Source organism: Ambystoma mexicanum, chromosome 9, assembly GCF_040938575.1.
Source record: "Ambystoma mexicanum isolate Mex_15411 chromosome 9, UKY_AmexF1_1, whole genome shotgun sequence".
Lineage (NCBI taxonomy): Eukaryota > Metazoa > Chordata > Amphibia > Caudata > Ambystomatidae > Ambystoma > Ambystoma mexicanum.
Window position 1 is genome coordinate 322,930,505 of NC_090931.1, and position 26,627 is coordinate 322,957,131.

General features: G+C 45.4%; 1 protein-coding gene across 3 annotated transcripts in view; it reads left to right on the plus strand.

Moving 5' to 3' along the window:
* The window catches only part of SPNS3 (SPNS lysolipid transporter 3, sphingosine-1-phosphate (putative)), a 635,482-nt gene that overhangs the window by 368,591 nt on the left and 240,264 nt on the right, over window positions 1-26,627 (plus strand). For all 3 annotated transcript variants that reach the window (XM_069614728.1, XM_069614729.1, XM_069614730.1), the window contains one exon: window positions 14,681-14,746. In XM_069614728.1, the coding sequence (XP_069470829.1) occupies window positions 14,681-14,746 (66 nt within the window). The remainder of the gene's footprint in view (window positions 1-14,680; window positions 14,747-26,627) is intronic.

Below are 26,627 nucleotides of genomic sequence, written 5' to 3' on the forward strand. Positions count from 1 at the left end.
ATGCATCATATTTGCTGTCAAGTTTTGAAAGTTTGGACTGAGAGCCTAGGATGAGTAGCTCAGTTTTCTCATTGCTTAGGCAGAGACCGTGGTAGGCCATCCACGCCTGGATGACGGTGTAAATTGCATTGAGAGCTTTGACGTCAGTTACATAGTCACCAGTGATAGGGATGAATATCTGGGTGTCATCCTCATAATTTATGTAGGTGACACCCAGATGGTCAAGAATATCAAAGAGTGGTTTCGTAAAGACGTTATAGAGCGTGGGTGATACGCACAAGCCTTGTGGACTCCGCAAGGGACATGTGCTGGGTCAGCAGGGGCAAGAGATGAGAAAACTCTCATGGATCTGTTGGCAAGGAATGAGCTGATCCAGGAGGTGGCTGCATCGGAGAAGTGGGTGGCTGTTTTGAGATGCTGGCAGAGGATTTGGTGGTCCACCAGATCAAAAGTGGCGGATAAATCTAGGAGGAGTAAGAGCGCTTGCTTGCCCTTGTCTTTCAAATCCTCAATTTGCGTTTTTAGATCTATTAGAGCTGTCTCTGTGCCGTGTCTCGGCCGTTAACCAGATTGCCTAAGTCCTAATAAGTTGTTCTTGTCGAGATAGTCTTGAATTTGGAGATATGCAGCGCGGTCCAGGATTTTGAGAAGGTACGGTACCGTGGTGATGGGCCTATAGTTGGTGGGGTTACTAGGGTCTAAGTTCGGTTTTTTAATTAAGGGGATTACCCATGCATCTTTAAGGTTATCTGGTACTATGCCAGATTTAAAGGAGGAGTTGATGAAGGAGGTGATAAAGGGGGCAAGCTCAGGCGCTGCTTCCTTTACGATTGGTACTGGGCAGGCATCGCCTTGACAATTGGATGGTTTTAACTTCTTGATGATATTTTCCACTTCCCTAATGGTAAGAGGTGAGAAGCTGAAAGGTTTGAAGGAGTGCTATAATGTGTTTTAGCTCTCAAAATGTTTTCTATACCTCAAAGATAAATGGCATACAATCTGTACCCTCACTGCTACATATTGCAATGCTGTTGCTTTTCGGTGGTTTCACCTCAGTCCGGGGGCCTGTGATCCCGAACTCTAGAAATGATGTAAGCCAAACATGGGCGGGATAATGTTTCTAATCTATCCCATTGGTTGGCATAATGAGGATACTATTATATATGGTAACTGGATGATTTGTTACACTTGATGTTTAACATGTTACAAAGCAGCAACTAAAACCTGGATAGGAATTGAGATCCTCTATCAGAGATGATAACAGATGGTAGCCTATATAAATGTATGACTTCTTTTACAAAGACCTTAGCCAAGGTTACAATAGTGGGCAGTTTTTCCAAGGGAATAAAGTTTGCCAAAATAGTCAATGGGCCTCATTATGGCCTCGGCGGTAGCCATGCCGCTATTGGTGGCATGGCTGCCGCCGAAATCGCATGCAGGTCCGGGTCCTCAGAATGAGGAATTACTGGGCCATTGCGAGTTCAGAAGGCCCGGTAAATCCTCCCTCCAAGGACCTTCCCCATTCCCATTTCAGCCCCCATAGGGCTGAATGGGAATGGGAGAGGGAGCAAACCACGGGCCATTACGAGTTGGCCCGTTGTTTGCTCCGTCTTCCCCTCACGGGACCCGGTAAGCACGCCTGGTGGTTTGACTAGGCGTTGCTTCCTGGGTCCCGCGAGGGGACCTCGTAATGAGGCGGTATGGGGTAAACGGCGCCGGCACCTTTTACGACGCCATTTACCCCGTACCGCCAGGGTCGTAATGAGGCCATATGTGTCTACCACCACCAAAGTCACCATGGGTCCTTTGGATTTAGTTAGCTCTACCACAAAGACTAAAGAAATGTGTTGCTGTGGTGTTCTTTCTGTGTGTAGACAGCATATCCAGCCCACCAGTCCGGCCATGCTCTAGCTCCCTTGAACCCAGTGCATCCCATACATGACTGGACATAGCTAGTAACCTTTTTCTACTCATCAGAGACCACCAGAATGATTGTGCTAATAGGTCTGTGGTGTGTGTACTCCCCGAGTGACCTTCTAATATTGCATCAACACCAACTCAGAGCTGTGTTTCTAGACACTACCCCTTATAAAAAATGAGACATGATTCCTCAAAGACTAACCTTTGCTTTCCTTTGTCTCAATTCTTTTCTACCCAATTTTTCATGTCAATAAAACTTAATTACTCCCTTAACACTTCTTTAAAGTGAGGGGCTTGCATAGTCATGCCTGCTGCAAAGTTGGATTCTGGAAAAATCAACGCTTCATAATTAATTGTGTCCTCTTTCCATTTCAGTCATGATAAAGCATCAGCCTTCCCATGTCAATTAGCGGTGTTATACAATAGCTTGAAGTTAAGTCTTGAAAAGAACAGCATTCATTGGGCACGTCTGTAGTTGAGACATTTCATTGTCCTAAGGAACCCATGGTTCTGATGGTCAGTCCACACCTGTGCTGCCCTCATGGATGCCTCCAAGTACTGTCGCCAACAGACAAACCCTTCTTGAATTGTCAGAAATTCCTCATCATATGTTGCGTAATAGTCCTCTGTGGTGGGGAGGGTTTCAGAAATGAGGGCCACTGGAGGGAAGTTATTGGAGCACCTATCGCTGTGGAAAAGTACAACATCAACAGTTGTAGCAAAAGTAAGTCTGGATGCAGAATAATGGTTGCTGAGGTAGCACGTTAAAGTATGCTCTTCGTCAGGGCCCCACAGAAACTTGGAGGTGTTTTTTGTTAGTAGGTTTATTGGTTCTACGATTGCCGAAAAAATTGTGAATGAACTTTCCATAGAAATTGGCTAACCCTAAAAACCCGGGGACCTCTCTCGTAGGCGTGGGTATCGGCCATTTAAAGGGATGGACTAGTAAAAATTTTTATTTAAAAAATAGATAGGCAACATAAAAAAAAAAATACTAGCATTCTCCGTTTTAAAACTTCCTATGTAAAATATTGAGCTATTCAAGCTCAAAATTCGCAAAAGCAAGCACATGGGCGCATCCATTTTGTGAAATGGAGGCCCTCCTGTGCTGGCTTTTGCGGCACTAATGAAGGAAAAGCCAGCCAGCTGTAGTAGACAAAGGCTACCGCTGGGTGGCTTTCCCTTCATTAGTGCTGTAGGCGGAGGACGAGGACCGGAGACCACAGCAGGAAAGCTGCCGCTGAATCTCGGTAAGTGCTATTTTTTTTTTTTTTAAATAAGCACTAGCTGTGGTTTTTTTTCTAAGTTTTCCGGGCTGGAGGAGCCCAGAAAACTTAGAAATAAAACCGCAGCTTTAAAAACGTTGTATTTATGTTTGCGGTCGCTTTTGAAGCGACCGCAAACATAAATACAACGTTGTGTTGGAAAACGCTGCGGTTTTTCTTTCCAAGTTTCTCAGGCTCCTCCGGCTCGGAGGAGCCTGAGAAACTTGGAAAGAAAACTGCAGCGTTTTCCAACACAACCGCGTGTGTTTCTGCCTGCTGTGGCTATCACTTTGGGTCTCCGGTGCTAGCACCGGAGACCCAAAGTGAAAGCCACAGCAGGCAGAAACACACGTGGTTATGTTTACATGCCGCGTAGTGTTTCTACCTGCAGCTGATTTCCCATTTGGGGCTCTCGGGCTCCCTCTGGGAAGCCCGAGAGACCCAATTGGGAAAGCAGATTCAGGTAGAAACAACGCGGTTGTTTTCCGCAATGCCGCGTTGTTTCTGCCTGAATCTACTTTACCAAGAGAGCCCCAAATGGTAAAGCAGATTCAGGCAGAAACAACGCGGTTGTGTTGGAAAACGCTGCGGTTTTTCTTTCCAAGTTTCTCAGGCTCCTCCGAGCCGGAGGAGCCGGAGAAACTTGGAAAGAAAAACCGCAGCGTTTTCCAACACAACGTTGTATTTATGTTTGCGGTCGCTTCAAAAGCGACCGCAAACATAAATACAACGTTTTTAAAGCTGCGGTTTTATTTCTAAGTTTTCCGGGCTCCTCCAGCCCAGAAAACTTAGAAAAAAACCCGCAGCTAGTGCTTATATTTAAAAAAAAAATAAATAGCACTTACCGAGATTCAGCTGCAGCTTTCCTGCTCTGGTCTCCGGTCCCCGTCCTCCGCCTACAGCACTAATGAAGGGAAAGCCACCCAGCGGTAGCCTTTGTTTACTACAGCTGGCTGACTTTTCCTTCATTAGTGCCGCAAAAGCAAAAGCCAGCACAGGAGGGCCTCCATTTCACAAAATGGATGCGCCCATGTGCCTGCTTTTGCGAATTTTGAGCTTGAATAGCTCAAAATTTTACATAGGAAGTTTTAAAACGGAGAATGCTAGCATTTTTTTTTTATGTTGCCTATCTATTTTTTAAATAAAAATGTTTACCAGACCATCCCTTTAAGTACAGATTGTACTTACCGCTGAGATTCTAAATGCGAGGAATGCTACTGAACCTATTTGCCTAGTTTAGCAAATAATATGTGTTTGTACAATGTGCTTACGACTTCTATTACATGGCCGCTATGTGCTTCTAGAGGTTGTGAGAAAATTAAGATGTCATCCAGGTAAGCAATGATGAAAAAGTCAAATAAATCCCAGGACACATTGTTGATCAAGGGTCGAAACGTTGTCAGGGCTTTGTATAGGCTAAATGGCATAACCAGATATTTGAAGTGACCATAACTGATGTTATAGACTGTCCTCCATTCATCTCCTTCCTTGATTCCCACCTAATGATATGCTTCCACGCAAGTCTAACTTGGAAAATAATTTTGTCAGGCAAAGTTCATCCATTAACAATGTGTTGAGTGACAGCGGGTAACAATTCTGTATCTTAATTAGATTCCAATTGTTGGTAGCACACACATGGTCTCAGGGTCCCATCTGCCTTGGCCATGAAGAAAATGGGGGCCCTTGCAGTTGACATGGGGTGCCTTTCCTAAGGATCTCCTCCTAATATTACCTTAGTTTGGCCTTTTCTTTGATTGGTGAAGCATACACCCAGCCAGGTATAATGTTAGCATCACATTCTAATTCCATTGGACCAACATATTCCCTGTGTGGGGATAATTGTTCAGCATCTATTCCTGAGTATGTCTCAGTGTACCTAATACTTACTGGGCATGTTCTTCATTTTCTTCTTTAAGGGCACCTATTATATTGTATGGAAAACCTTGCCTGGTTGTGGACTACAATGTTTCGTTGACCATTCTGAAGAAAAGGTTACCATCTCTCTTGCCCAATCAATGTAGGGGTTATGTTTCTTCACCCATGAGGTGTCTAGAATGACTGGAAAATAAGGAGAGTGGATGGCCGCCAAATGAATCTGTTCCAAGAGACCATATTGGGTTACTATAATCAAATACACACATCCTCTGATGTTAACAGTCTTTCATCTACTGCCTTTGTGGGTTCCTGCTAGGCCTTTTATAATGTGGGTATCCAATGTGTGGCTACAAAATCGTGGTAAAAGAAGTCTTCTGAGACTCCTGGTTCTAGTAAGGCAACTGCTGCTAACGGGTCCTACAAAGTGTTGTTTATGGGAACAGGATGACATGCTTCTAACCACGGCCTACGCCTGTTCCTCAGGTTCGGGCGCAGCACGTGCACAGGTTTCCTCGTCTTATCTTTCCCTCGTATTTCTTTTTCAGCTGAGGTTAATGTTCTCTCATGGATCCCAATCTGAATGGGTTCCCTTCACCCCTCACCTCCTGATATTGAGGGGTTCCCAGCTGCTTTGTTGTCGCCTTCATTTTGCAGTCAGGGGAGGGTACCTGTGACAAACATTTTGTTTGGACAATGTCATCTAAATCCATCCACAAACTCAGAAGTTGTTAGCAATTCAATTTTCGGATTTCCTATGGAACTAGGCAATCACCTTAACTATATCAACTGAGGGTTAATGGATGTCCTTCATATTAAAGGAGCTGAAATGGGAATAGGAGAAATGACTGAATTGTATTAATGAAGACTGTAAGAAAGCTGAGCCCCATATTATTAGCTGAACTGCACAGGTGGGGCTTTCTGTAACCCTAAAATACTGAGCCATGTGTCACATTGAACCCGGTCCTATGCAAAATTAGAACGAGGAAGTCACATGTTTTAACAATAATGTGGAGCCCGCTCACTCCGAGGGGCCGATGCACAAAGCCTTTTGGGCAAGGATGCAGGGACGCCCAAATCGAGGCAGAGTAAATGATGTTACCATTCGGCAGGCAAGGAGAGGGGCATCTCCCGCCCCCACGCCTGCTCCTCTCTCCCACAAGCGCAGAGACACGCAGTCTCTGTCACACAATGCTGAGGAAGGGTGAGGTGCGAACAAGCGCCTCGCCCTTCCTCCAAACAACAAGGTGCTAAGCACCTACAGAAAACCAACAGGCACGCAGGGCCCAGGTTCAAAGACCTGCCCCCTCCTCAGGGGGCTAGGCATGTCGGCTATCCATTCAGGGGCTGGTGCACAGTCCCCACTACTATACACATCAAAGACTGAGGGCTTCCCTGGGTCCTATAAAGAAGAGCAGAATGCTCTAAGAGAACACAATCTGTTTGTGGACCCTGAACGGGGACCCAAACTAACAGGAGGTTCGCTGTTTACTCAGCGTCTTCCACACTTTGCTTCTTTAGCAATCTTAAAAAGTTCACTGTTTACACAGCGTCTTTTCTCCCCCCTTTGAACATTGTCCTGTTCAGAAACTCTCAACCACAGGCGAGCAGCGAGAAACCGCACTGAAACAGAAGACACCCCGGGGAGAACGCAGTAGAAGCAGGATCCAAGGCTGGCACGAACGAGCGCGGAGGAAAAACAGACAAAGCGCACAGACGGAGACATCCGTGTCTTTTTCAGCTTTGCAGACCTAAAAGACATGGGTCCCAAGCGAAAATCACGGGAACCTCCAGCACCGACGCAGAAACCAAAATCACCCCACTTGCTTGCAGCCATGGAAGCAGCGGAGCACTGCGGCTGGCCCTGGGTCCGAGAAAATATGTACGGCTTACCAAAAGAAGGGGTCCCCATACCAATCAGGCATGAGACGACACCGGCAAAGAAAAGGAAGTCGGCAGAAGGCACAGGAAAAGGTAACAAAAAACTGTCCAAATTGTACAAGAACATGCGTGAGATGCAGCAATTATTGCTAGAAATTAGGGGCAAAAAACACCTCCCACAGCCGAGTCCATGCAGGCAGACCTCTCCTCACCACTAGTACCAGACATCACAGTTACCACCCTACCACCAACAGCAGCTACAGCACCATCATTGTCAGCAACACCAATAGCATAGGTGCCAACACCAGCATTAGCCGGCATAGTTGTAACTACGCCAACAACACAGCTCCTGACACAACGGGTGCTTTAAAAGCATGGTCAGTCACCAATGTAAATACCCCAGGATTGTCAGGAGCCAGCAACAACAACCCACCGGACAAGGTAATGATTAGTAGTTCCCAATTAGATCAAAAACTTAAATCCTTTTAAGCAGAAATATTGAACAGATACAAAAGGTGTTTAGCATGGAACATTGACCAAACAATCAAAGAAGCCATATGGGCAAAAGAGTTCATCGAGATTTTTTCACTGATTGAAGCCCAACGCAAAGGGAAAGATGTGTTTAGGGATCCCAAAAAGATAGAAGAGAAAGCCATAGCCAGAAACGCCCAAGTAGAACAGAATTGGGACAACTGGCTACAGGCTTTTGCCATTTTGGCAACCATCTATGAAGAAAAATTCCCCCACGATGGCAGAAAAATATGGGCATACGTGGACAAAATCAGAGAAGTTAAAGTTGCTCGAAAAGGGAAAACCTGGCTAGCATACGACATTAGATTCAGGAAAAGCATGTCAGAGAGGCCATCAATAGAATGGGAAGAGGTACAGAATGACTTATACTTGTCAAACGCAGAGCCTCCTTCAGAAGAAGAGACCGCGCAGTTAACCCACAAAAATAACAAAAGCTCACAGGGCCCCAGACCCCCCGACAATGAAAACCACAAAAAAGGGGAGCAGCCATTTCGGAAGAACCAGCCATGGGGGGCTAAATCTAATACTCACAGGCAGAACAAAAACCATTCTCAGAAAGCCAACACCCCTTGTAAAAACTTCGGGAAAAACCATGGGGACACATGGGGAAAAGAATGCTGGTACAAGCACATGTGCACAAGATGCAATGGTGACCACGGAGCGACTAACTGCACCAAACTACCAGCTAAAAATACAAAAGAATAACATCAAATGCAGCTCGTCAACCTTTTATCTAACCCCGGGCTGCTCACCCATCAATCCAGACAATTTTAGAGAGGCTCTCATGAATTACCCAGACAAAGAAACCAGCGAAACAATCCGGCAAGGTTTCATCCAGGGTTTTGTCATCCCCTTGAAGGGCAGCGGGTCCCTGAATGTCCCAAAACACCCTAAAGTCAGCCAGGGACAACCCACAAATGGTCGAAAGCAAAATTAAGAAGGAATTACTATTAGGCAGAATTGTGGGACCTTGGGACCGCATGCCCCTCAAAGATTACATAATATCACCGCTAGGTCTGGTCCCCAAAAAAGAATCTGGGAAAATGAGGCTAATTCATCACCTATCCTACCCCAAAGGCCGATCACTAAACGACAGCATTCCGCACACGGAATCAGCGGTTTCATACACGCACTTTCAAGAAGCGGTAAGACTTATACAGGAATGCGGCACAAACTCCCAGATGGCCAAACTGGACATCGAATCCGCTTTCAGATTACTGCCGGTCCACCCAGACTCACAGCAATGGCTAGGTTTCACTTTCAATAATAAATTCTATGTAGACAGGTGCCTCCCCATGGGATGCGCAGTATCTTGCGCCCTATTTGAACAATTCAGTTCCTTTTTTCAATAGGCCTTTAAAAAACAGAGACCAGGGTCCAGGATAGTACACTACCTCGACGATTTCATGGTAATGGGGCCAGCAAACTCTGAAGAATGAAGCAGAGCCCTGGCGACGTTAGAAGAAATGGCTGCGCAATGGGGCATCCCCGTGGCAGCGGAAAAAACGACCAAACCAGCCACCAACATAATTTTCCTAGGCATTGAAATAGACTCCGCAAAAGGCCTATGCAAAATTCCAGAAACAAAAATAGCAGAACTCCTGGAAAAAATACAACGCTTGACAGCAAAAGACAAAGGCACGGTGAAAGAAATCCAGTCACTAGCGGGAAGCCTTAACTTCGCAGTCCGAATTATCCCTCAGGGGAGGGTATTCTCCAGAAGTCTGGAACTAAAAATCAAATCTTACACCAAACCCCACTTACACATCTGACTAGGCGCAGAGGTGAAACTTCCTTAAAGATTTTAACGGGACAACACTTTGGTATACGCCATTGAACACTTTGACAAAAAGGGTCCTTTTCACCGATGCAGCCGGGAGCAGGGGATTTGGAGCCATTCTAGAAGCTAGAATCATAATGGGTGGCAGGACACTGGCCCATAACATGGCAAGCGGCAGGGTGGACAAGAAACATCACCCTCCTAGAAATATTTCCCATCTGGCTTACTTTACACATCTGGGGCAGGCAGCTAGCGAACTCGGAACTCTTGGTCTGGTGCGACAACATGGCCACAGTAGGCTCCATAAACAGAAGATCCCTAAATGCCCTTTAGTGCTGAAAGTCTTACAAGTCATTACAGCGGTCACACTACAAGAAAACATTGTGGTTAAAGCAAAACACATTGCAGGAGCAGACAATAATATTGCAGATGCTTTATCTCGCTTTCAGTGGCCAAGATTCCGGGAGCTAGCGCCGCACGCCCAGGAACAGATGACGCCAATACCAGCAGAATGCTGGACAATAATGGGAACTCAAAAATAACGGCATCAACGGCAGCGCCAAAGAGCAATGGCCGGGGTGCTCATCAAGAATCAGGCACCTCAAAAACAGGTGCCAACAAAACAAGGGCATCAACGCCGGTGCCAAAGAGCAATGGCCGGGGTGCTAAAAAAAAAGCAGGTACCTCAAAAATGGGGGCCTCAAAAAGTTGGGCATCAACGCGGGCGCCAAAGAGCAATGGCCGGGTGCTCAACAAAAAGCAGGTTCCTCAAAAATGGGGGCCTCAAAAATGTTGGCATCAACGCCGGCGCCAAAGAGCAATGGCCAGGGTGCTCAAAAAACAGGCACCTCAAAAAAGGGTGCCAACAAAATACCGACATCAACGCCAGCGGCAGAGAGCCTAGGTCGGGATGTCCAAAGTGATACAGGCACCTTTAAGACGGGTGCCAACAACCCCCTGCCAATAGAAAATAAGAACCCTGGCACAGGTTTCTTACTAGAGATGGCAGAGAAAGCCCTGGCAAGCACTACAGCAGCTCAGTACAGTAAGTGTTTGCAAACAGTATTTAGAGCCACAGGTTTAAACCATGTCGAGTTAATAACGATTAAAGACATAGAAACATTCTTAAAATGGGCACACAAGCAGGGCTTTAAAAGAGACTGGGCTAAAAGACACCTACTAGCAATCTCATATTTCTCAAAATTACGGGGTAACTCAGACCCCACCCAGAACGCCCTCATTTCCTACGCCATGAAAGGATGGGCCAGAGCGGAAGGGCTCCAGGTAGACACCCGCCCCCTCTTGATTTCAACAAACTGGTAGAAATAGCAGACCAGTTAGAAAGCACATACCGGACCCTTATGAGATCATATTATTCAAAACAACATTTTTTCTGGCCTATTTTGGGGCTTTACGGGTCGGAGAGCTTATCGCCTCCAGCACCAAGGCCACAAACGGTTTAGGTGTCATGGAGGTCAGGGTCAGACAAGACAGCATCAACATAGAAATCCAACAGTCAAAAACTGGGGCCAAAAGAACCATTAACATTTGTTGTATCGACGATGCAACAAACTGCCCAGTATGCATCACCAACCTCTATTACGCACAAAGGCCCAAGGTTGGGGGGAGGTTTTTGATCCACAGGGATGCCTTGGCACTAAGCCGCTACCAATTTAAAGGGGTACTGATGAAAGCAATCAGTACCGCAGGGTGGGACCCCAAGGACTTTGGCACACATTCCTTCAGAATAGGTGCAGCCACCTCAGCATGGCAAGGAGGCCTGGCTCCACTACAACTAAAAAACATAGGGGGATGGAAGTCAGATTGCTACAAAAGATACATCAGACCACAGCTAATATAGCCACCCCCACTTTTTCTCTTCCTTTCCCTCCCCCCTGCAGAACCTACAGGCGTCGGGAAGACCTCGCTCAACTCAGCATGGATTGTCGGCCACTCATTCGTTTTAAGAACAGGCCGATGGGCGGAAGAAACCAAAGAAGGTCTGCCTTTTAGAAACACCATTGCTTCATGGTGGGGCTACAGGGGCCTATGGTGGGCCGACATCCACGAAACATTAGCAGAGCTGGTCGCATACAGAGACCCACCCGAATTTCTCATAATACATTTAGTGGGTAATGACCTGGTGAGCTCAGGAAGGAGAACCCTATTCGAGGAAATATGCTCCTCACTGGCGGGCATTTCCCACAACTGGAGGGAAACGGAAATGTATTTTTCGGCCATTCTTCCTAGAAACAAATGGCTGGGGGCCCACTGTTACAAAGCCGTAGACATTGCTAGAAGAAAACTCAACAGGGGATTAGAAAAATTCTGTACAGCTAGAGGGCTGGGTTTCATAAAACACCTGGCCATTACCTTGGGTGACCGGATCTTTTTCACAAAGACGGCACCCATCTATCAATCCAAGGCATGGAACATTTCTTTTGAGAAATCAACACAACTCTCGCATCTAGAGGCTGTTATTAGGAGATACTTTTGGGGGAACACGGCCAGCCGGTAACCTGCCGGTGTGTGGCGGGACGTGCCAGAGGGGGTAACCTCGGGACCCGTGCCCAAAAGTATGATATTATTATGATATGTGATTATTTGTGTATCTGCATAACCATATCTGTACAATAAAATCCTACGGCCTTTTATTGCCAACACTTCACAAAATGTTGTGAGACAAATCATTTTGGGTGAGGGTCGGGGTTCGGCCTACTATAGTATGCATGCATATGGGTTCATCAGTTAATCAAGAGTAACACAAAATGATTTACAATTGAGTGAGAAAAGGATTTTCAACTTTTCTTTTGAGATGCAGTTTGGAGAAAGGAATGAACAGTTTCCTACCTTACAAATGTGTAACTCACTCCAAGACCAGCCAAAGTGGGCTGTCCCACTGGCGAGTTAGGCCGATATAGCTTTGTAAATGGGGTGTCAGAATGTGGAAGAGGTACACACCAACATATGTGTACATTCATGTGTATTTTTAAAACTTCTTGTCAAAATTCATCGTACACAAAATTAAGCTGCCCCTCAATGTACTCGCTGTAACTATTGAAGTGATGTGTGACGAGCCAGAGGTTTAGGCTGTGCAAGTGCGCATTTCACAGCTAAACACGGTAAATTAACAGAGAGCCTGCACCACATTCACACATTGTGTACAGGCGCTATATAAATAAACTATCATATCATATGTCATATCCTCCCTTTTAGAAAGTAAAACAATGCATACCCTTCAAATCCTTCTTCTCACAGTATTTCTGGCCTGCAGATCGAGTACTGAGATACCCCTGAGTCGTGGTGTCTTCCACTTGCAAAATACCAATCATTGAAAGTGAATGAGAGCATGTGTAACTCTGTGGCATCTGCTATTTATGAGGGAACATGTGGGGAAAAAATGACTGGAGCCAGAGGTGCAGATGTTCAGAAGTTGTTTGTAAAATCGTTTTTTTCCTGTCTGACATAGGGTAAGTTACTCCGGACGCAGCAAGGTGCTCCACGTCAGACCTCCAATTTTGGGTGCAATTGAGCATTTTACTGTGACTCAGTGCATCTTACTCAAATTTGCCGCCAGATAGTAAGTAGTAAGTGACCGCTGATTCCTTTGGAGTGTCACTTAAGCCAACAAGGGGATTCTCTGTGAGTAAGCACCTTACTTTAAATGCATCAAATTCCCCAAAATAGGACTCCATATTCCCTGTCTGAGAGGCTTAAGTTCATTCTACTTGAGGAAGCTGCAGCTGTCTTGTCCTGTAGTCTTTAAGCACCACTGACCAACTTAGATTGAAACCGAAATGTACTCTGAGCTACATATATTCATCAGGCACCTGTAACTTTTGATTCTTACGGCGCCAAACAGACGTCATTTCCTACCTCTAATCTTACATTTTTCCCAGAGGTCATTAAGAAATCAGGGAAGTTGAGCGAGGGAACATATTCTTGTACACAATGGAGCGGTGCTACGCAATCAAGGTCTGATCCGTTAAGATGCAAGCCTTTGCCAAGGATGACCTTTCACCAAAATGCTAGGGGAAGCCAAAGTGATAGCACACGACCATTGACCTCTGATGACATCACAGGAAGTGAGGTCATTTGACCCCACCCCAAAGTGATATCACGGGACGTGATGGAACTTACACCCCTTGACAAAACAGGAAGTGGCATCACAGCATTGTTCCTAAGTACAGTAAGAAAAATATGGTTACGATATCACTATAATGTGATGTACATTTCATACAAGAATGGATCGCCATACGTATCATTAAGATCAGTGTGTATAGGCCCATATTACCAAATTACTGTAAATGCAAGCAGACGTCCAAGGCCAATTAATGATGATGTGTTATTATATAGAACTTACGCTTAAGCGCTTTAGATAGAATAAATATACATACAATATCACCCAACCTGTGTTGGTACTCATTTGTCGACCTCAGAAGAATGAAAGGCTGACTTGTGGTATTTAAGAACAGACTAAATCAGTGACTCACCCCCTGAAGTGTGCCTGAAATAAACCTTTAATGAGACTAGCAATTATTGTATAGAATTCCAGAAAGACAAAGTATTTGTTATTCCCATTCTTTCTTATTTAGGCTCCCTGCTCAATGTGTTACACTTCTAGAACCCCCTGTTCTTTTTTTGTCTTTTTTTGTTTTTTAAGAGGCCTCAACAAGAAAGCCAGCCACTCCAGAAGCAAAGAGCCACATGGTGCTGGCCACCACCCAGGAGCTTGCATTAAAAAAAAAAAAGTTGTCTTCTTTTTTTTAGGGGTAGCCAGGGAGACCACATGGGTAGGAAGGGAGACCTCAGGGTTCTCAGGTGCGACCAATGGTAACCCCTCAATGACGTCCCTGACTTTTGCATTACAAACTAAAGCACGCTGCATCCAGGGCTCGTGTCGAGGGTACACACGGGGGGATGGAGCCCCCCAACTTTTTTCAAGAGTAACCCCACATTTTTCAAAGGGCACCTTGATATACCCCCACTTTTTTTTAGGACTTGGCCCCTGGCTGCCTGAGTCTAATTTGTGGGGGTGGGGACTGAAGCAGCGGTGAAGGGATTAATCCCTACTGGTGTTGCTGGCATGCCGAGTGACTCTCCATTATCTACAGTGTGTGCCTTACAAATCACATCCTTAAAATACACTCTCTTTATTTGTAGTATTTCACAAGCAAGCTTTATAATCCACTCTCGTTGTTTTTCCATTTGTATAACGGAGTCCTTTTCTGGATGAAAGTAAAGCTGCTGAGGTTTGGCCTTCTTGTTTGTCTTGATTTGCACTTCCGGGCAGGGTGAAGGGCTGCCTTCTGTGATGGGTCTGCAGCCATGTACTCCTCCGCGGAGAGAATAAGGCCGCCTCAGACACTATACTGACACTTCTGCTTCTATAAAATGACAGACCATTAACTGATGTTTTTTTTCTCCGCAGATTTTTATTGGCCTCGGTGAACTTCTTTTATCCCTTAACTGGGCCATTGTGGCAGACATCCTGCTGGTGAGTCTATCGTGTTCACGCTGCTGCTGTATTGATTTCCCGGGTACACAAAGCGCGCGCTCACAGGCTGCGCAGTGCGACACCTCACAAAGATCGTTATGTTTCGGATAACATTGTGTGATTACCGGAGTCCCGCTCGCTGTTGCTTCATGTCTGCACTGTGCAAAGCTGCCATGTGTAATAGCTTGCATACCTAATGCCTACAGACCAGGCTAGGGCTACACTAAGGCAATTGTAGGCGGCTGTTTGATGTACTACACCGAAGATTTGCTAAGAGGTAGCGTTAGGTCCTAAATGTACAGCTTTTCAAAACCCATTCTGTCAATGCGATGGCCTTTGGTTTGCAGCAATGAGAATGCTTTAAATGGGGATGAAAAAATAGGGTGTCCCTCGAATGTCACAGAGTAAAATAATGTTGGCAATGTGATATAGGAAGTACCTGGTACAGACTAAGACACGTAATTGATTTGATTACAGGGGTGGCTCATCCATAATGGTTGATAGTGCACTAACAGCCTAGTCAGCGCAGTGAAAACACTGAGCGCTCCCTCAGTTGCAGCAAACAGCTGAGGGAGCGCTCCTGGGCTGCCTGCAGGGGTGTTGCTAGGTCCGGAAAAGATCCAGGGCTAAGCTAATGTCGGGACTAGCAGAACTCTGGGCTAGCTATAGCCTTTTGGTTGTAGTCCCTGAGCTTCTATCCGGGGCTACAACCAAAAGACCCGGGGCTATAGCCTACTCAGCCCCCCATAGCAACGCCTCTGGCTGCCTGTATCTGTCAAAGAGAAATCTAGTTTCCCTTTTGTGGGTCAATGCAGTACCTGAGGGCATGCTTGCCAGGCCACGCAACGCTGGAGGCATTTTGCTTCCCCATCCGCCTGCATGACCCATTGGGAATGCAGACTGGGGCACTGGTGGGGTGAATGTGTGTAGTGAGTGCTTTTGTGCCTGCCTGCATGTTCAGGTTCCCCGGGCGGCGTGTTGGGGGTGCTCTGGGTCCACTGCACATCTGCAGGAACCAGGAACTCAGCATCATGGTTGCTGTTGTATGTTGCGCTGGAGCTGGAGGGCCTTCCTGACAGCAGACAGCAAGAGGCTGAGTTTTCCGGAGTCTGTAGATGGGCTGAAGGTAAGAAAATAAAAGGGATGTATATGTGTGTGCGTGCTTGTAAGGGTTTGTGTCTGTAAGTGCATGTGTGAATGAGAGAGTGTATGTTGTTTGGATGCAAGTGTGAATACCAGAGCATATACATACTGTATGGGTGCATGGCTCAATGTTTACAAACGATGCTGTATGGGTGCACATGTTCATGTATAGGAATGCTGTATGGGTGCAAGTATGAAATTGAGAGTGAATGAATGCTGTATGGATGCAAATGCATGTATTCTGGACTGGAGAGCGGGCCTCTGATTGGTGGGGAGTTAGGGCCCTTTGTGCAGCAGCAAAGAGGAGGACATGTTTTCTTTCTTATTGTGACATGACATGTTTTACTTGGTATCAAGGATAGCCAGCTTGATGAGTGTTCATATATGGCACTGACCTACATTGGCGGGTCATGCTGAACATATTTTATTTTTACTGGGGCATGGCATTTTTTTACTGCCCATCAAGGGTAACAGCAACATGATGAGTGTTCTTACATTGGTAGTGTGAGTCTGGATGTCTTTTGAGGTAGGAAAGGTGTGGGTGTCTGATGAAGGTTGTGACAGGAACTTGAAGTGAAATAGCTATTCAAGAAGAACACGTGGAAGGAATTTAAAGAGAAATACAGAAGGGCGGAGGAGGCTGGAGACAATACAGAGAAAAGAGACATAAGAAGGTGGTAGGAGTCAGACATCCAGAGGAGGGAGGCATCACAAAATGGTAGGAAGTAGATGTCAGGAAGTCATAGAAGGAAGAAATTAGGTGGCAGGTGGAAGGCATCTGAGGGTGGTAGGAGGGAGACATCAGGTGACAGGTGGGAGGCATCTGAGGGTGGTAGGAGCAAGACATCAGGTGGCAGGTGGAAGGCATCTGAGGGTGGTAGGAGCAAGACATCAGGTGGCAGGTGGAAGGCATCTGAGGGTGGTAGGAGCAAGACATCAGGTGGCAGGTGGAAGGCATCTGAGGGTGGTAGGAGCAAGACATCAGGTGGCAGGTGGAAGGCATCTGAGGGTGGTAGGAGGAAGACATTAGGTGGCAGGTGGAAGGCATCTGAGGGTGGTAGGAGGGAGACATTAGGAGGCAGTAGGAGTAACATGTTAGAAGGTGATAGGAGATAGGCATTAGAGATGCTATGAAGAAGACATCCAGAGATGGCAGGAGACAGAGATGAGGCAGTATCAGCAAGTAATCCGGAGGAGGTTGAAAGACAGGAGAATGGGCAAAGAACTAGAAATACAGTAGCTTACAACAGCAGGAAGGAATGAGAGGACATTATTAGCCCAAGGTTGGGGGCAGGGGTGAGACCCTGATTAGAAGGGGTTCCATCCACGGTGGCAGAAGGAAAGAGAATAATGTGTGGACCTGAGGAGGATCAGGAGCAGAGGAGGAGTAGAGAACTTGAGCAGAGGGAAGGATTCAGAATACCAGGAAAGTGATAAGGCCCACTTAAGCTCCTCTGTGAAACCCGTGGCTGGCAAAACCAACTGGTTCTCCCTTAAAGTGGAAGAGAAACAACATCTCTAGCTGCAGCGAGGTCTACCAAATCTGCAGGTAGGGCCAGAGGTGGTCATATCCAACCATAAGCAATAGACAGACCAGAGGAATTTTGGAACGATAACCCTAGACACTATGAGTGATGGGGAGGTTTCCCTAAACCTTCTGAACTTTATAAGACCCATGAGCTGGCAGAAATGTAGACCAGAGACTCTCCTCACACGTTATGTTTTATGTTTCATTCAGAAGTTGAGCTTTTTGTGTTAAAGTAAATCTGTTTTTATTTGAGATTGTCTTTTGACCTTTTCTGGAACGCACTGAACTATCGGACAAAGGCTGTCACCACCCTTATTTTAAGCCTTATTTTTCTCCTTCGTGTACTGTTCGCGAACATGAAAAACAATACTCTAAATAACAAAGGATTCCAACCCAAAATGGTGGCAGAGCACATGACACTGGCCGGTCGATGTCCTCATGCCCAGCATTGATGAAATCTGAGGGAAGCAGCCAATGGAGGTTGCTCTCAGTACAAAATGATTACTAGGGACCAAGAATGTTGATTGGCTGCTGGCAAAAGTAGCCAGGAAATTACCCGCCGAGATGCAGGAGTGCAGAAGGGTGTGTCTGGGTGACTTGGAATGCTCAGATTTCTGTCTCGATGGATAGTTACAAGACCAAATTCTGACTATTATGATAGGCTCACTAGTGGTCTATGTAAGCCGCTCGATGCTAATACGAGTTTGGAAATTTACACCATGTACAATAATTTACTGACAGATTGATAATGTACATTGATTTACAATTTTGTACAATTCTCTACTTTGGGAACAACGACAATGGTGAGAAGTGTTTTTTGAGGCCATATTTCAATGTTACAATGTGGAGATGATACTGAAGTTGCAGCGGAGGAGTACCAGGTGTTGGGACAAGAAGGATGAAGGAGTGGACGCACAGTGTGGGTGAGGACAATGAGCCATTCAAGAGTGGGATATTCAATCGTACAGTGTGAGGTAGCGAGTACCTGCAATAGAGGCAGCCAGTAGGGGGGGTAGATGAGGGATTGATGGTGTATTGAGAACCTTGTGGCGTGAAAGTGGCGGGCAATAGTGTAGGAGGAGCAGATGAGGTTATAGAGAGTTTGAGCTGCAATGTTCTGAGCATTTTATAGGTGTGCAAACTACTGGTTTGGACCAGGATGAGGTTAGAGGGTAATCAAGACTGCTGAGGATAAGGGTAGTGATGAGAGTTTGGAAAATTGGTAGGTGAGGTGGGGCGGACCGTTCTACTGTTCATTGAATTAATGCTAACGGCAGTGGAGGCTATTAAGTTGTGAACTTTGAGTTTGCTTTCAAAGAGAACACCCAGTGGGCAGGTGGGAGAGGGTCATGAAGGGATTGGGGGTGGTGTACAGCCCTTGGTCTTGAAGGATTTCATCAGAAGACACTGAATTTCATCCAGTGGAGGTTAGAAGAGAGACAGTTGGACGTGCTTGAGGATATCTCATGGGACAGTGAGGCAAGCAGGACAACATCTGTTAAGCACTGCTTTGGCAAATGGAGCAGTCAGTAGAGGGAGGAACTGCTCGTGTTCTGGGTTCCCATCAGGGTCCAATCTTCAGTGCACATTTCAAACTCTTACTGTATTCTATTCCCAGGGCAGCCCAACACACTTAAAGCCCTGGGCTAAAGGTCTGACGTTCTTTAGGGAATGGCTTGTACCCTAAAGGGATTGAGATACATTCCCATAAAAAGATATAGTGGGTCACTGCAGTCTCTGGGGTATCAGTAATACTGGTGGTATATGCATGATACTGACTGCTTTACCCACCGCCAGATTTCAGTGTCAGACGTAATGTTGCTGGGTGTAAATATCTCCCTATTTGATGGCAAATTGGCTGCCTGAAAGTCTGCCATTGTTTACCAATCCTTGTACATTTTTTAAAAACTTTATTTAAGGAACAAGCAGTCATGTTGCAAATCACAGTATACAAATCACTTTCACAGAGCAGGGAGAATACAATATTCAACAATAGCTCCGTACCATCCACCAATACATCATGGTCAACAAATCAAAGGGCAGTGCTCAGCATAAGTCCAACACGCACCTCACAAAACACATTGATGGACTTCTTCATCCCTCGCGCATCGAAACACTTGTGTATGGTCGCGTTACAAATGCCATATCATATCATATCATATCATATCATATCTGTATGCGGTGGGGGTAGTCATGGAACGGTCCCCAAATGTCCTTAGGACGACATGGCACCATAACAACTGCCCCATGCCCTCTCTTTTGTTGGCATGTGTTAATTCGCTAATCCATTCCCGGCATGTGGGAGTCGCTTTGGACTTTTAGTATTTCAATATGCTTTTTTTGGCAATAACACAACCGAGATTAAACAACCTTCGCACCAGCAATGGAACCTTGCCAATGTCACCCAGGAGATATTTAGGAGGAGAAAGTACTGGAGGAATAGCTACCATATCATACAGAATATCTGCTATTTCATGCCAAAATAGCCCTATCGGCGGACAATCCCAGAACATATGGAATGAGTCAGCCACCTCCCACCAGCAATTTGTGCATTCATCACTCACATTCGGTGTAAACTTGGATAACCGCACCGGTGTATAATACAACTGATTGAGGTCCTTCATTTGTATCAGCCTATATTTTGTGTTAAGGGACACTTCCTTTGTGAGGAGATAATATTTCTCCCATTGGGTATCCTGTATTGTGACAGCCATGGCGTGTTCCCATTAATTTGTGCCGTATTCTTAGAGAGTTAACTGTCCTGAACTGGTTTGTACAACCTGGAAATCAATTTACTAGTACTGCCACTCGACACCACCGCCTCAATGCAACTGTGGGTCTCTGGCTCCAGCGGAAACAACGGCCATCAGCGCCTAACAGCTGCCGTCATCCAAAAGTATTATAACGTTTTGATGGGATTATTAACCAGTTACACCACAAACTCCTCCAAAGCCACATATCTCCCACCCGGTTATAGGTCCCCCAGCACCATCTGTATATCCCCATCCCAGGATATCTGCATATCAGAATCGTACATGGGCGGAGCCCCAGGCAATTCTACGGGGGGATCGCATTGCGGTATGGGGCCGTAATATGCAGTCTCTTAAATATACAGGACCACTCATTGACAGTAGCACAAACCAGGACAAACGTTCAAGTTTCCGCATGGCGGTCGCTATGAAGAACGTCCTTTAGGTCTGTGGGCACAGCACTATATTGCTCCAATGCTCTATGCACCGGACCGGGGTCCAGAGTATACAAATAACTGGCGTACTGCACCAGCGCAACAGTCTAATATAGTTCAAAATTCTGGTGCTGTGAGCCCTCCCTGTTCATAAGGTTCAGTCAGTCTTTCCCAGTTTACGGACCACCCCTGCTCCCCACACAAATTCAATTGCCAAAGACCGCAGTCTAGTAAAGAATCCCCGCCCCGTCCATATCAGGATAGTGCTGCAATAGTAAAGCAGCTTTTTGGGACCACCACCATTTTCAACAACAGTCTACCGTATAAGGAGATGGGGAGCCTGGTTCACAGCTTCAACTTGACAACAAGAGAATTCAAGCTTCATGATTGTCCGCATATCATGAGTGCTGTGGTCGTGATACAATGTCCAGTCTGTCAGCTGGAACCATTCCGCTATTGCACTATTTATTCTATAACCAGAGTAATATGTAAAATGATGCACTGCTTCCATGATGGTCTCCAGATTCAGTTCTGGGTTCCAAACATACAACAAGGTGTAGTCTGCATATTGCAAAATGATCTGCTTCGCCGCAGCAATACTGATGCCCCTATGCCCATGTTGCATCCTCATCAACCACGCCAAAGGCTCTATTGTAAGGGCAAACAGCAATGGGGATGAGGGGCATCCCTGTCACGTCCCCCAACCTAATTTTCAGGTTTACGACAGCACCCCATTAGAATGGTCCCTGGCAGTTGGGGCAACATATAATAGCCACCCACACTATAAATTAGAGCCCAAATTTAAAATGCTGTAATGTTGCAAACAGAAATTTCCACGAGAAAGAGTCAAAGGCTTTCTCTGCATCTAGTGAGGCGGCAACTGCTGCAGCCTGTTGATTTATTTCCGATATAATGCAAAAAAGCTGTAGATCGGTTTGGTATGAAGCCCGTCTGGTCCAGGTGCACCAGCAGTTACATTTATGCAGCAACCCTGTGGCCAATATTTTCGCAAACACTTTGGCGTCAGCATTGATGAATGATAAAGGCCTATAGGAGGCCTGCCTGGTTTCAACAGCACTAATATAATAGCTTCTGAGAGCGACGACTGGAGCCGCCCAATCTCTAGTGACTGCTCCCACAATTTAAGTAATCGTGGTGCCAGGGTCTGTCGATATTCTTTGTAGAGTTCAATGCGAAAGCTGTCTGAACCAGGGGCTTTCCCGGACGCCAACGACGTGATTGCCTCAACTACTACCTCCACCGTTACCGGTTGGTCATGCAGTAAACACGCCTCATCGGGTAGGGTTGAGAGAGTCATATCCCCCATGTATATATTAATTTCCTCATCTGTACAGGTATCCACATTCGCATTTACGGTCTGATAATTATGCAGGAATTCTTCATTGATCCCCTGATCCGTGGTCAATACTTCCTCTGTTTGACTTTCAATCCCGGTAATGGGCTGTATTCCTTTCTCACCCCTCAACACCCCCACCAGAAACCACCCTGGCCTGTCAGCCTCCCCATATCTGCACACCTGAGTGGCCATTACCATACATTGTACCTCCTTGTCCGCTAATACCTGAAATGTTTACATATTTCCCTTAATCACACCCAACAGCGCTTTATCATTGGTTACCCCATATTCATTCTCAAGTCTTCTTAATTGAGTTTCAACTTCCTGCAGATCCCTGCAAACCTTTTTCAACACCCAGTTTCCATCGACATCATTTCCCCGCACAACCACACTTTAAACGTCTTCCATATCGTGGCATACTGAACCACTGAAACTTCATCTACTTTAAAAAAACATCTATTTTGTCCTGCAAATATGTACTGATGGCAGCATCTAGTAATGTTGCATGAGGCATTCTCCATAAGGGCCTGTGTCTAGGGGGTGATTAAAAGGGATCGCTCTACTAGCGAATGATCGGATAAAGTTTGCGGGTGGATCACACAGTCCCACACTTGAGTAGCCCAATCAACAGAGAGCAACCACAGGTCTATTCCAGACATTGTGTCGTGGACCGATGAGTGATAGGTATATTCCGCCACATACGGGTATCAACTTCTCCACACATCCACCAACACCAACTGAGACATAATCAGTCTAAGCATTTGCACAGCGCCAGTTAGGCTGCGTCGGGCAGTCTTAGATCGGTCCAGCACAATCTTCAGGATAGTATTGAAGTTACCACCCCATACAAGGTGGGTATCAGCCGCCCTCAACAGCATCATAGATAAATTACCATAGAAATCTGTGTCGTCTATATTTTGGCCACATGTATTGATCAACCCCACCATTAGCCCAGAAATCCTCCCCCAAAAAATCACATAACGCACCTCCACGTCTATGTTGCTCTTATCATCATTAAAACATAAGGATCGATGTATCATAGTGAGCACCCCTCTCACCTGAGATGAGTAATCTGTGTAGTGTGCAGTAGCACCTGGAGCATATCAAGTGCTGGACAGGATTACCACAATAACTTAATTTAGGCCCAAATAACCAGACAGACTCAAAGAATATTGCAAAGTACTACTTTATTATCAGTTTAATAAAGTAGGGAAATCTGTCAGGCATAACAAGTCGCAGCTCACACACTCTCGAATACGTTTCCATGACACAAAGGGCCTTAATTCACACAAGTGCTTTAGAATGCAAAACCCCATTGGAAAACGCTCTGTGAATTAGGCCCAAAGTCTTTATACCTCAATATACATCAGTTATGACATCATCCTACGTGGCAAAGGGATAGGTTAAGGGAACAATATGTGATGGTGTCTCTTTGTGATTTGTCTATTATAATGCCATTATGTAGTAAGTGGTTTTCATTACCTACTTATCACATGTTTCACAGTACTCAAAACTCTAATAAGAAAACAGTTATCATTTCACTGTTCAACATGACAGGCTTATGAATATTGCACCTCCATCATGTATGCTGCACACAATGCCTATGTTTCTACATGAGTACCTTAGTATACTGCATAGAACTTCATAATAGAATGCTACGTATATCAACGCATTGCTTAATGCACTAATTAGCACTTGATATTTATTCCAATGATCCTTGACACTTTTTGGTCAACATTATAATAAGAATACCTTCTACAGAGTTTTCATTCAAAGTAAATGTACATGTGATGTCATAAGTGATGTCATCAATGACATTTCTGATGTCATCTTTGATGTCCTGGGTGTTAGTGTTAGCAGTGCACAGTGGTGGCGCGAGTTATGGTTGCTTAGCTTACCATAACTGGCGAATTTCAAGGGTTTTTCGGTTTCTCTTCGAACCATAACGTCTTGTTAACAAAGTTTATTTTAGTGAATATATATATATATATATATATATATATATATATATATATATATATATATATATAATTTATTTAGGAGTTATTAACATCATTGGCTGCTCCTTAACAAGTAGGCATGCCTGGAACAACCTCTAACTACATATAATACAGATAATAGTAGAGTTACAGCAGCAGATTTGGGTCTACAAAAATGTATAGTCCAGCATCACATAGGCCATACTGATTGGTTGGCACCCTCTTCTGACCTTCGACATTCTGCTTGTTAGCAGCATGTAAGCAAAATGAAACATAGGTGCAGAGTCCAAAGTCAGACAATTAGCCTACCATCTCTCATCTGTGAGCCCCAAGCCAAAGACTCTTCTTGTAGTTGACCCTGTTGACTGTTCTCTTCTCTGGTACTTTAAAGGGAGTGAAGGTACATTGCTATCTTTGTCTGGAGCATTATGAATAGGCCTTGTTTTCTGGCCTTGCACCATGTGTGAGGAGACCATGATTTGTCCATTCTGTCCTCTTATTTAGTGCTATTTGATACAATTATACTTGGTGCTATTACTCTTCTTGGCTTCTGGAGACTTGGTTGGTCCATCTTGCATATGCTTTCAGCATTTTTAATTGTGCAATACTTGGCACTCACAGAGGTTTCCTCTTTTGCTTAATCTAAGAGAAATATATCTTACATGCATGGCTGATCCTCTTTGACTGCTTTTGTACCCTGCAGTTGCTTCTAACTGTGGCATCCTTGATCTTTAGCCAAACAAATATTCTTTGCTCTTGCTCACATTTGTATTTCAGTGCCTGTCAGCTCTGCAGCCTTGGTCTCTCGTCTTGTTTTTTTTAGCTTACTATTATACGAAACCGACATCCATCTTCTCATCATCGCTGCTTTACTGGTGTTATATTTTCTACTGTAGCAAGCTTCTATATGTCTCATCCACCTTGCGTTCCTCTGTATATACATCTACTGCATCTCTTCTCCCTTATCTTCCCAGTATATATGATTTATTCGATTCCACATGTTTTACTTTGTTACTTCAGTCACATCTTCATTCTTTAAGGATTCTTACATCGTTTCAGGGCGTCCTCGTGTCTTCTCTTCATGACATCAGTTTACACCTGTCAGAACTTATCGTTCTTCTATGCCCTGTGGTATCTGCAGACTTCCTTCTACCACTTCAGTTTGCGGGTACATTCGGTATGGTTGTCTGAGCGCATAATGTCTTTCATATTTTTGATGCAATATTAGGAGGATAGCAGGTGTCATGCACAGTTCTTTCTTGCTGCTCTTCCAATATGATGAATTTGAGGGGGTGGGCTTCATGAGTGACATATACATCTGCTTCTCTACAGTAGAACCTCTGTTGACCCCATTTAGGTGCAAACCCCTTTGCAATGGTCCCAGCACATGTGACTCCTGTAACATGACTATTGTCTCGGGAGGATAGCTCAGGGGCAACGTGCTCGCCTTGGAAGCAAGACGACACTGAGCAACACAGGTTTGATCCCCCCGGTCCGCGCTTAGAAACCTCTGGGTATTAAATAATCTATCATATCATATCACATAATTATCTTGGGCCTGTGGCGATCCACATATGCAAGTATCTTCCTGGCCTTAGTGGGGTTGTAGAGGCCACAGCCATACCATGTAATGGGCGTGATAGTATCACACAAAAAAAGGACAGGTATAGGGTCAATTTCTTCGTAACCCAGGTCAATTTTTTCAAAACCCAGGGCGAGAACATCAAGGAGGGACAGAGTGTTCTTCCGACCAGGGTAAGCCATAGGGAATACTTTAACAGTTGGTACTAAATTAAGAAAAAATTGACCCTATACCTGTCCTTTGTTTTGTGTGATACTATGTACTGTATATGACAGGAAGGTCAAATACCCCATATGAGGTGGAACAAAAAGGGAATACTATCCCTGTTTTGTTTACAATGAGCGTGATAATGTCAGGTATTCCCATGTCTAAAGCGAATGATCTGTGCACACCTCCACCTCCTCCCCTGCACAACCCTGGCCTGATATCTTGTCCAATAAGCAACATGTCTGCCAACTTTTGTAACTATATGTTCCCCCAAGCCATTCCCCGCCCGCACCACGCTCCCAACTGCCCAATAGTCGCATATCCGGCTCAGCCCAACATGCAGCATAACTGCAAAAAATGAACCCTTCTCCTCCTCGCATCACCCTCACTGCCAACCTTATGATGCATCCCCCAAACATCAATGGAACCCTCCTGGGATGTGTTGTGAACAGCAATGATTCTCGGAGGGTGCCCCGGCGCCCCGTCGTAGTCTTACAATAATCTTCATGTGCCTTCATATGAACTCCCCATAGTCCAGTGTTGCTTCATTAAGGTGACCTGTTTATACTCCCATGTTGTGCAGCACGTCGTCCGCCATTGGCTGGGGCTTCGGTTGTCCCGGCATTCACGTGGTGGTAACAGGATCAACGCCTCTTTGTATAAGTGGCATCTGACAGAGTTTCAAAGAAGTGTGCAGGGAACATGAGAGCATATGGAATTTGCCTGGCCCTTGGCATTTGCTTCACTGGATCGTAGGATCAGCTCAACACCTGCACCCCAGCTGCAAACTCAGGAGATATATATATGGGTGTTGCTGGCCACATACCGAACTGTTCCTTGCTCCCTAGACAATTTCAGGATGACATCCCTGTCCCTATAATTGAGCAGCTTGGCGATAATG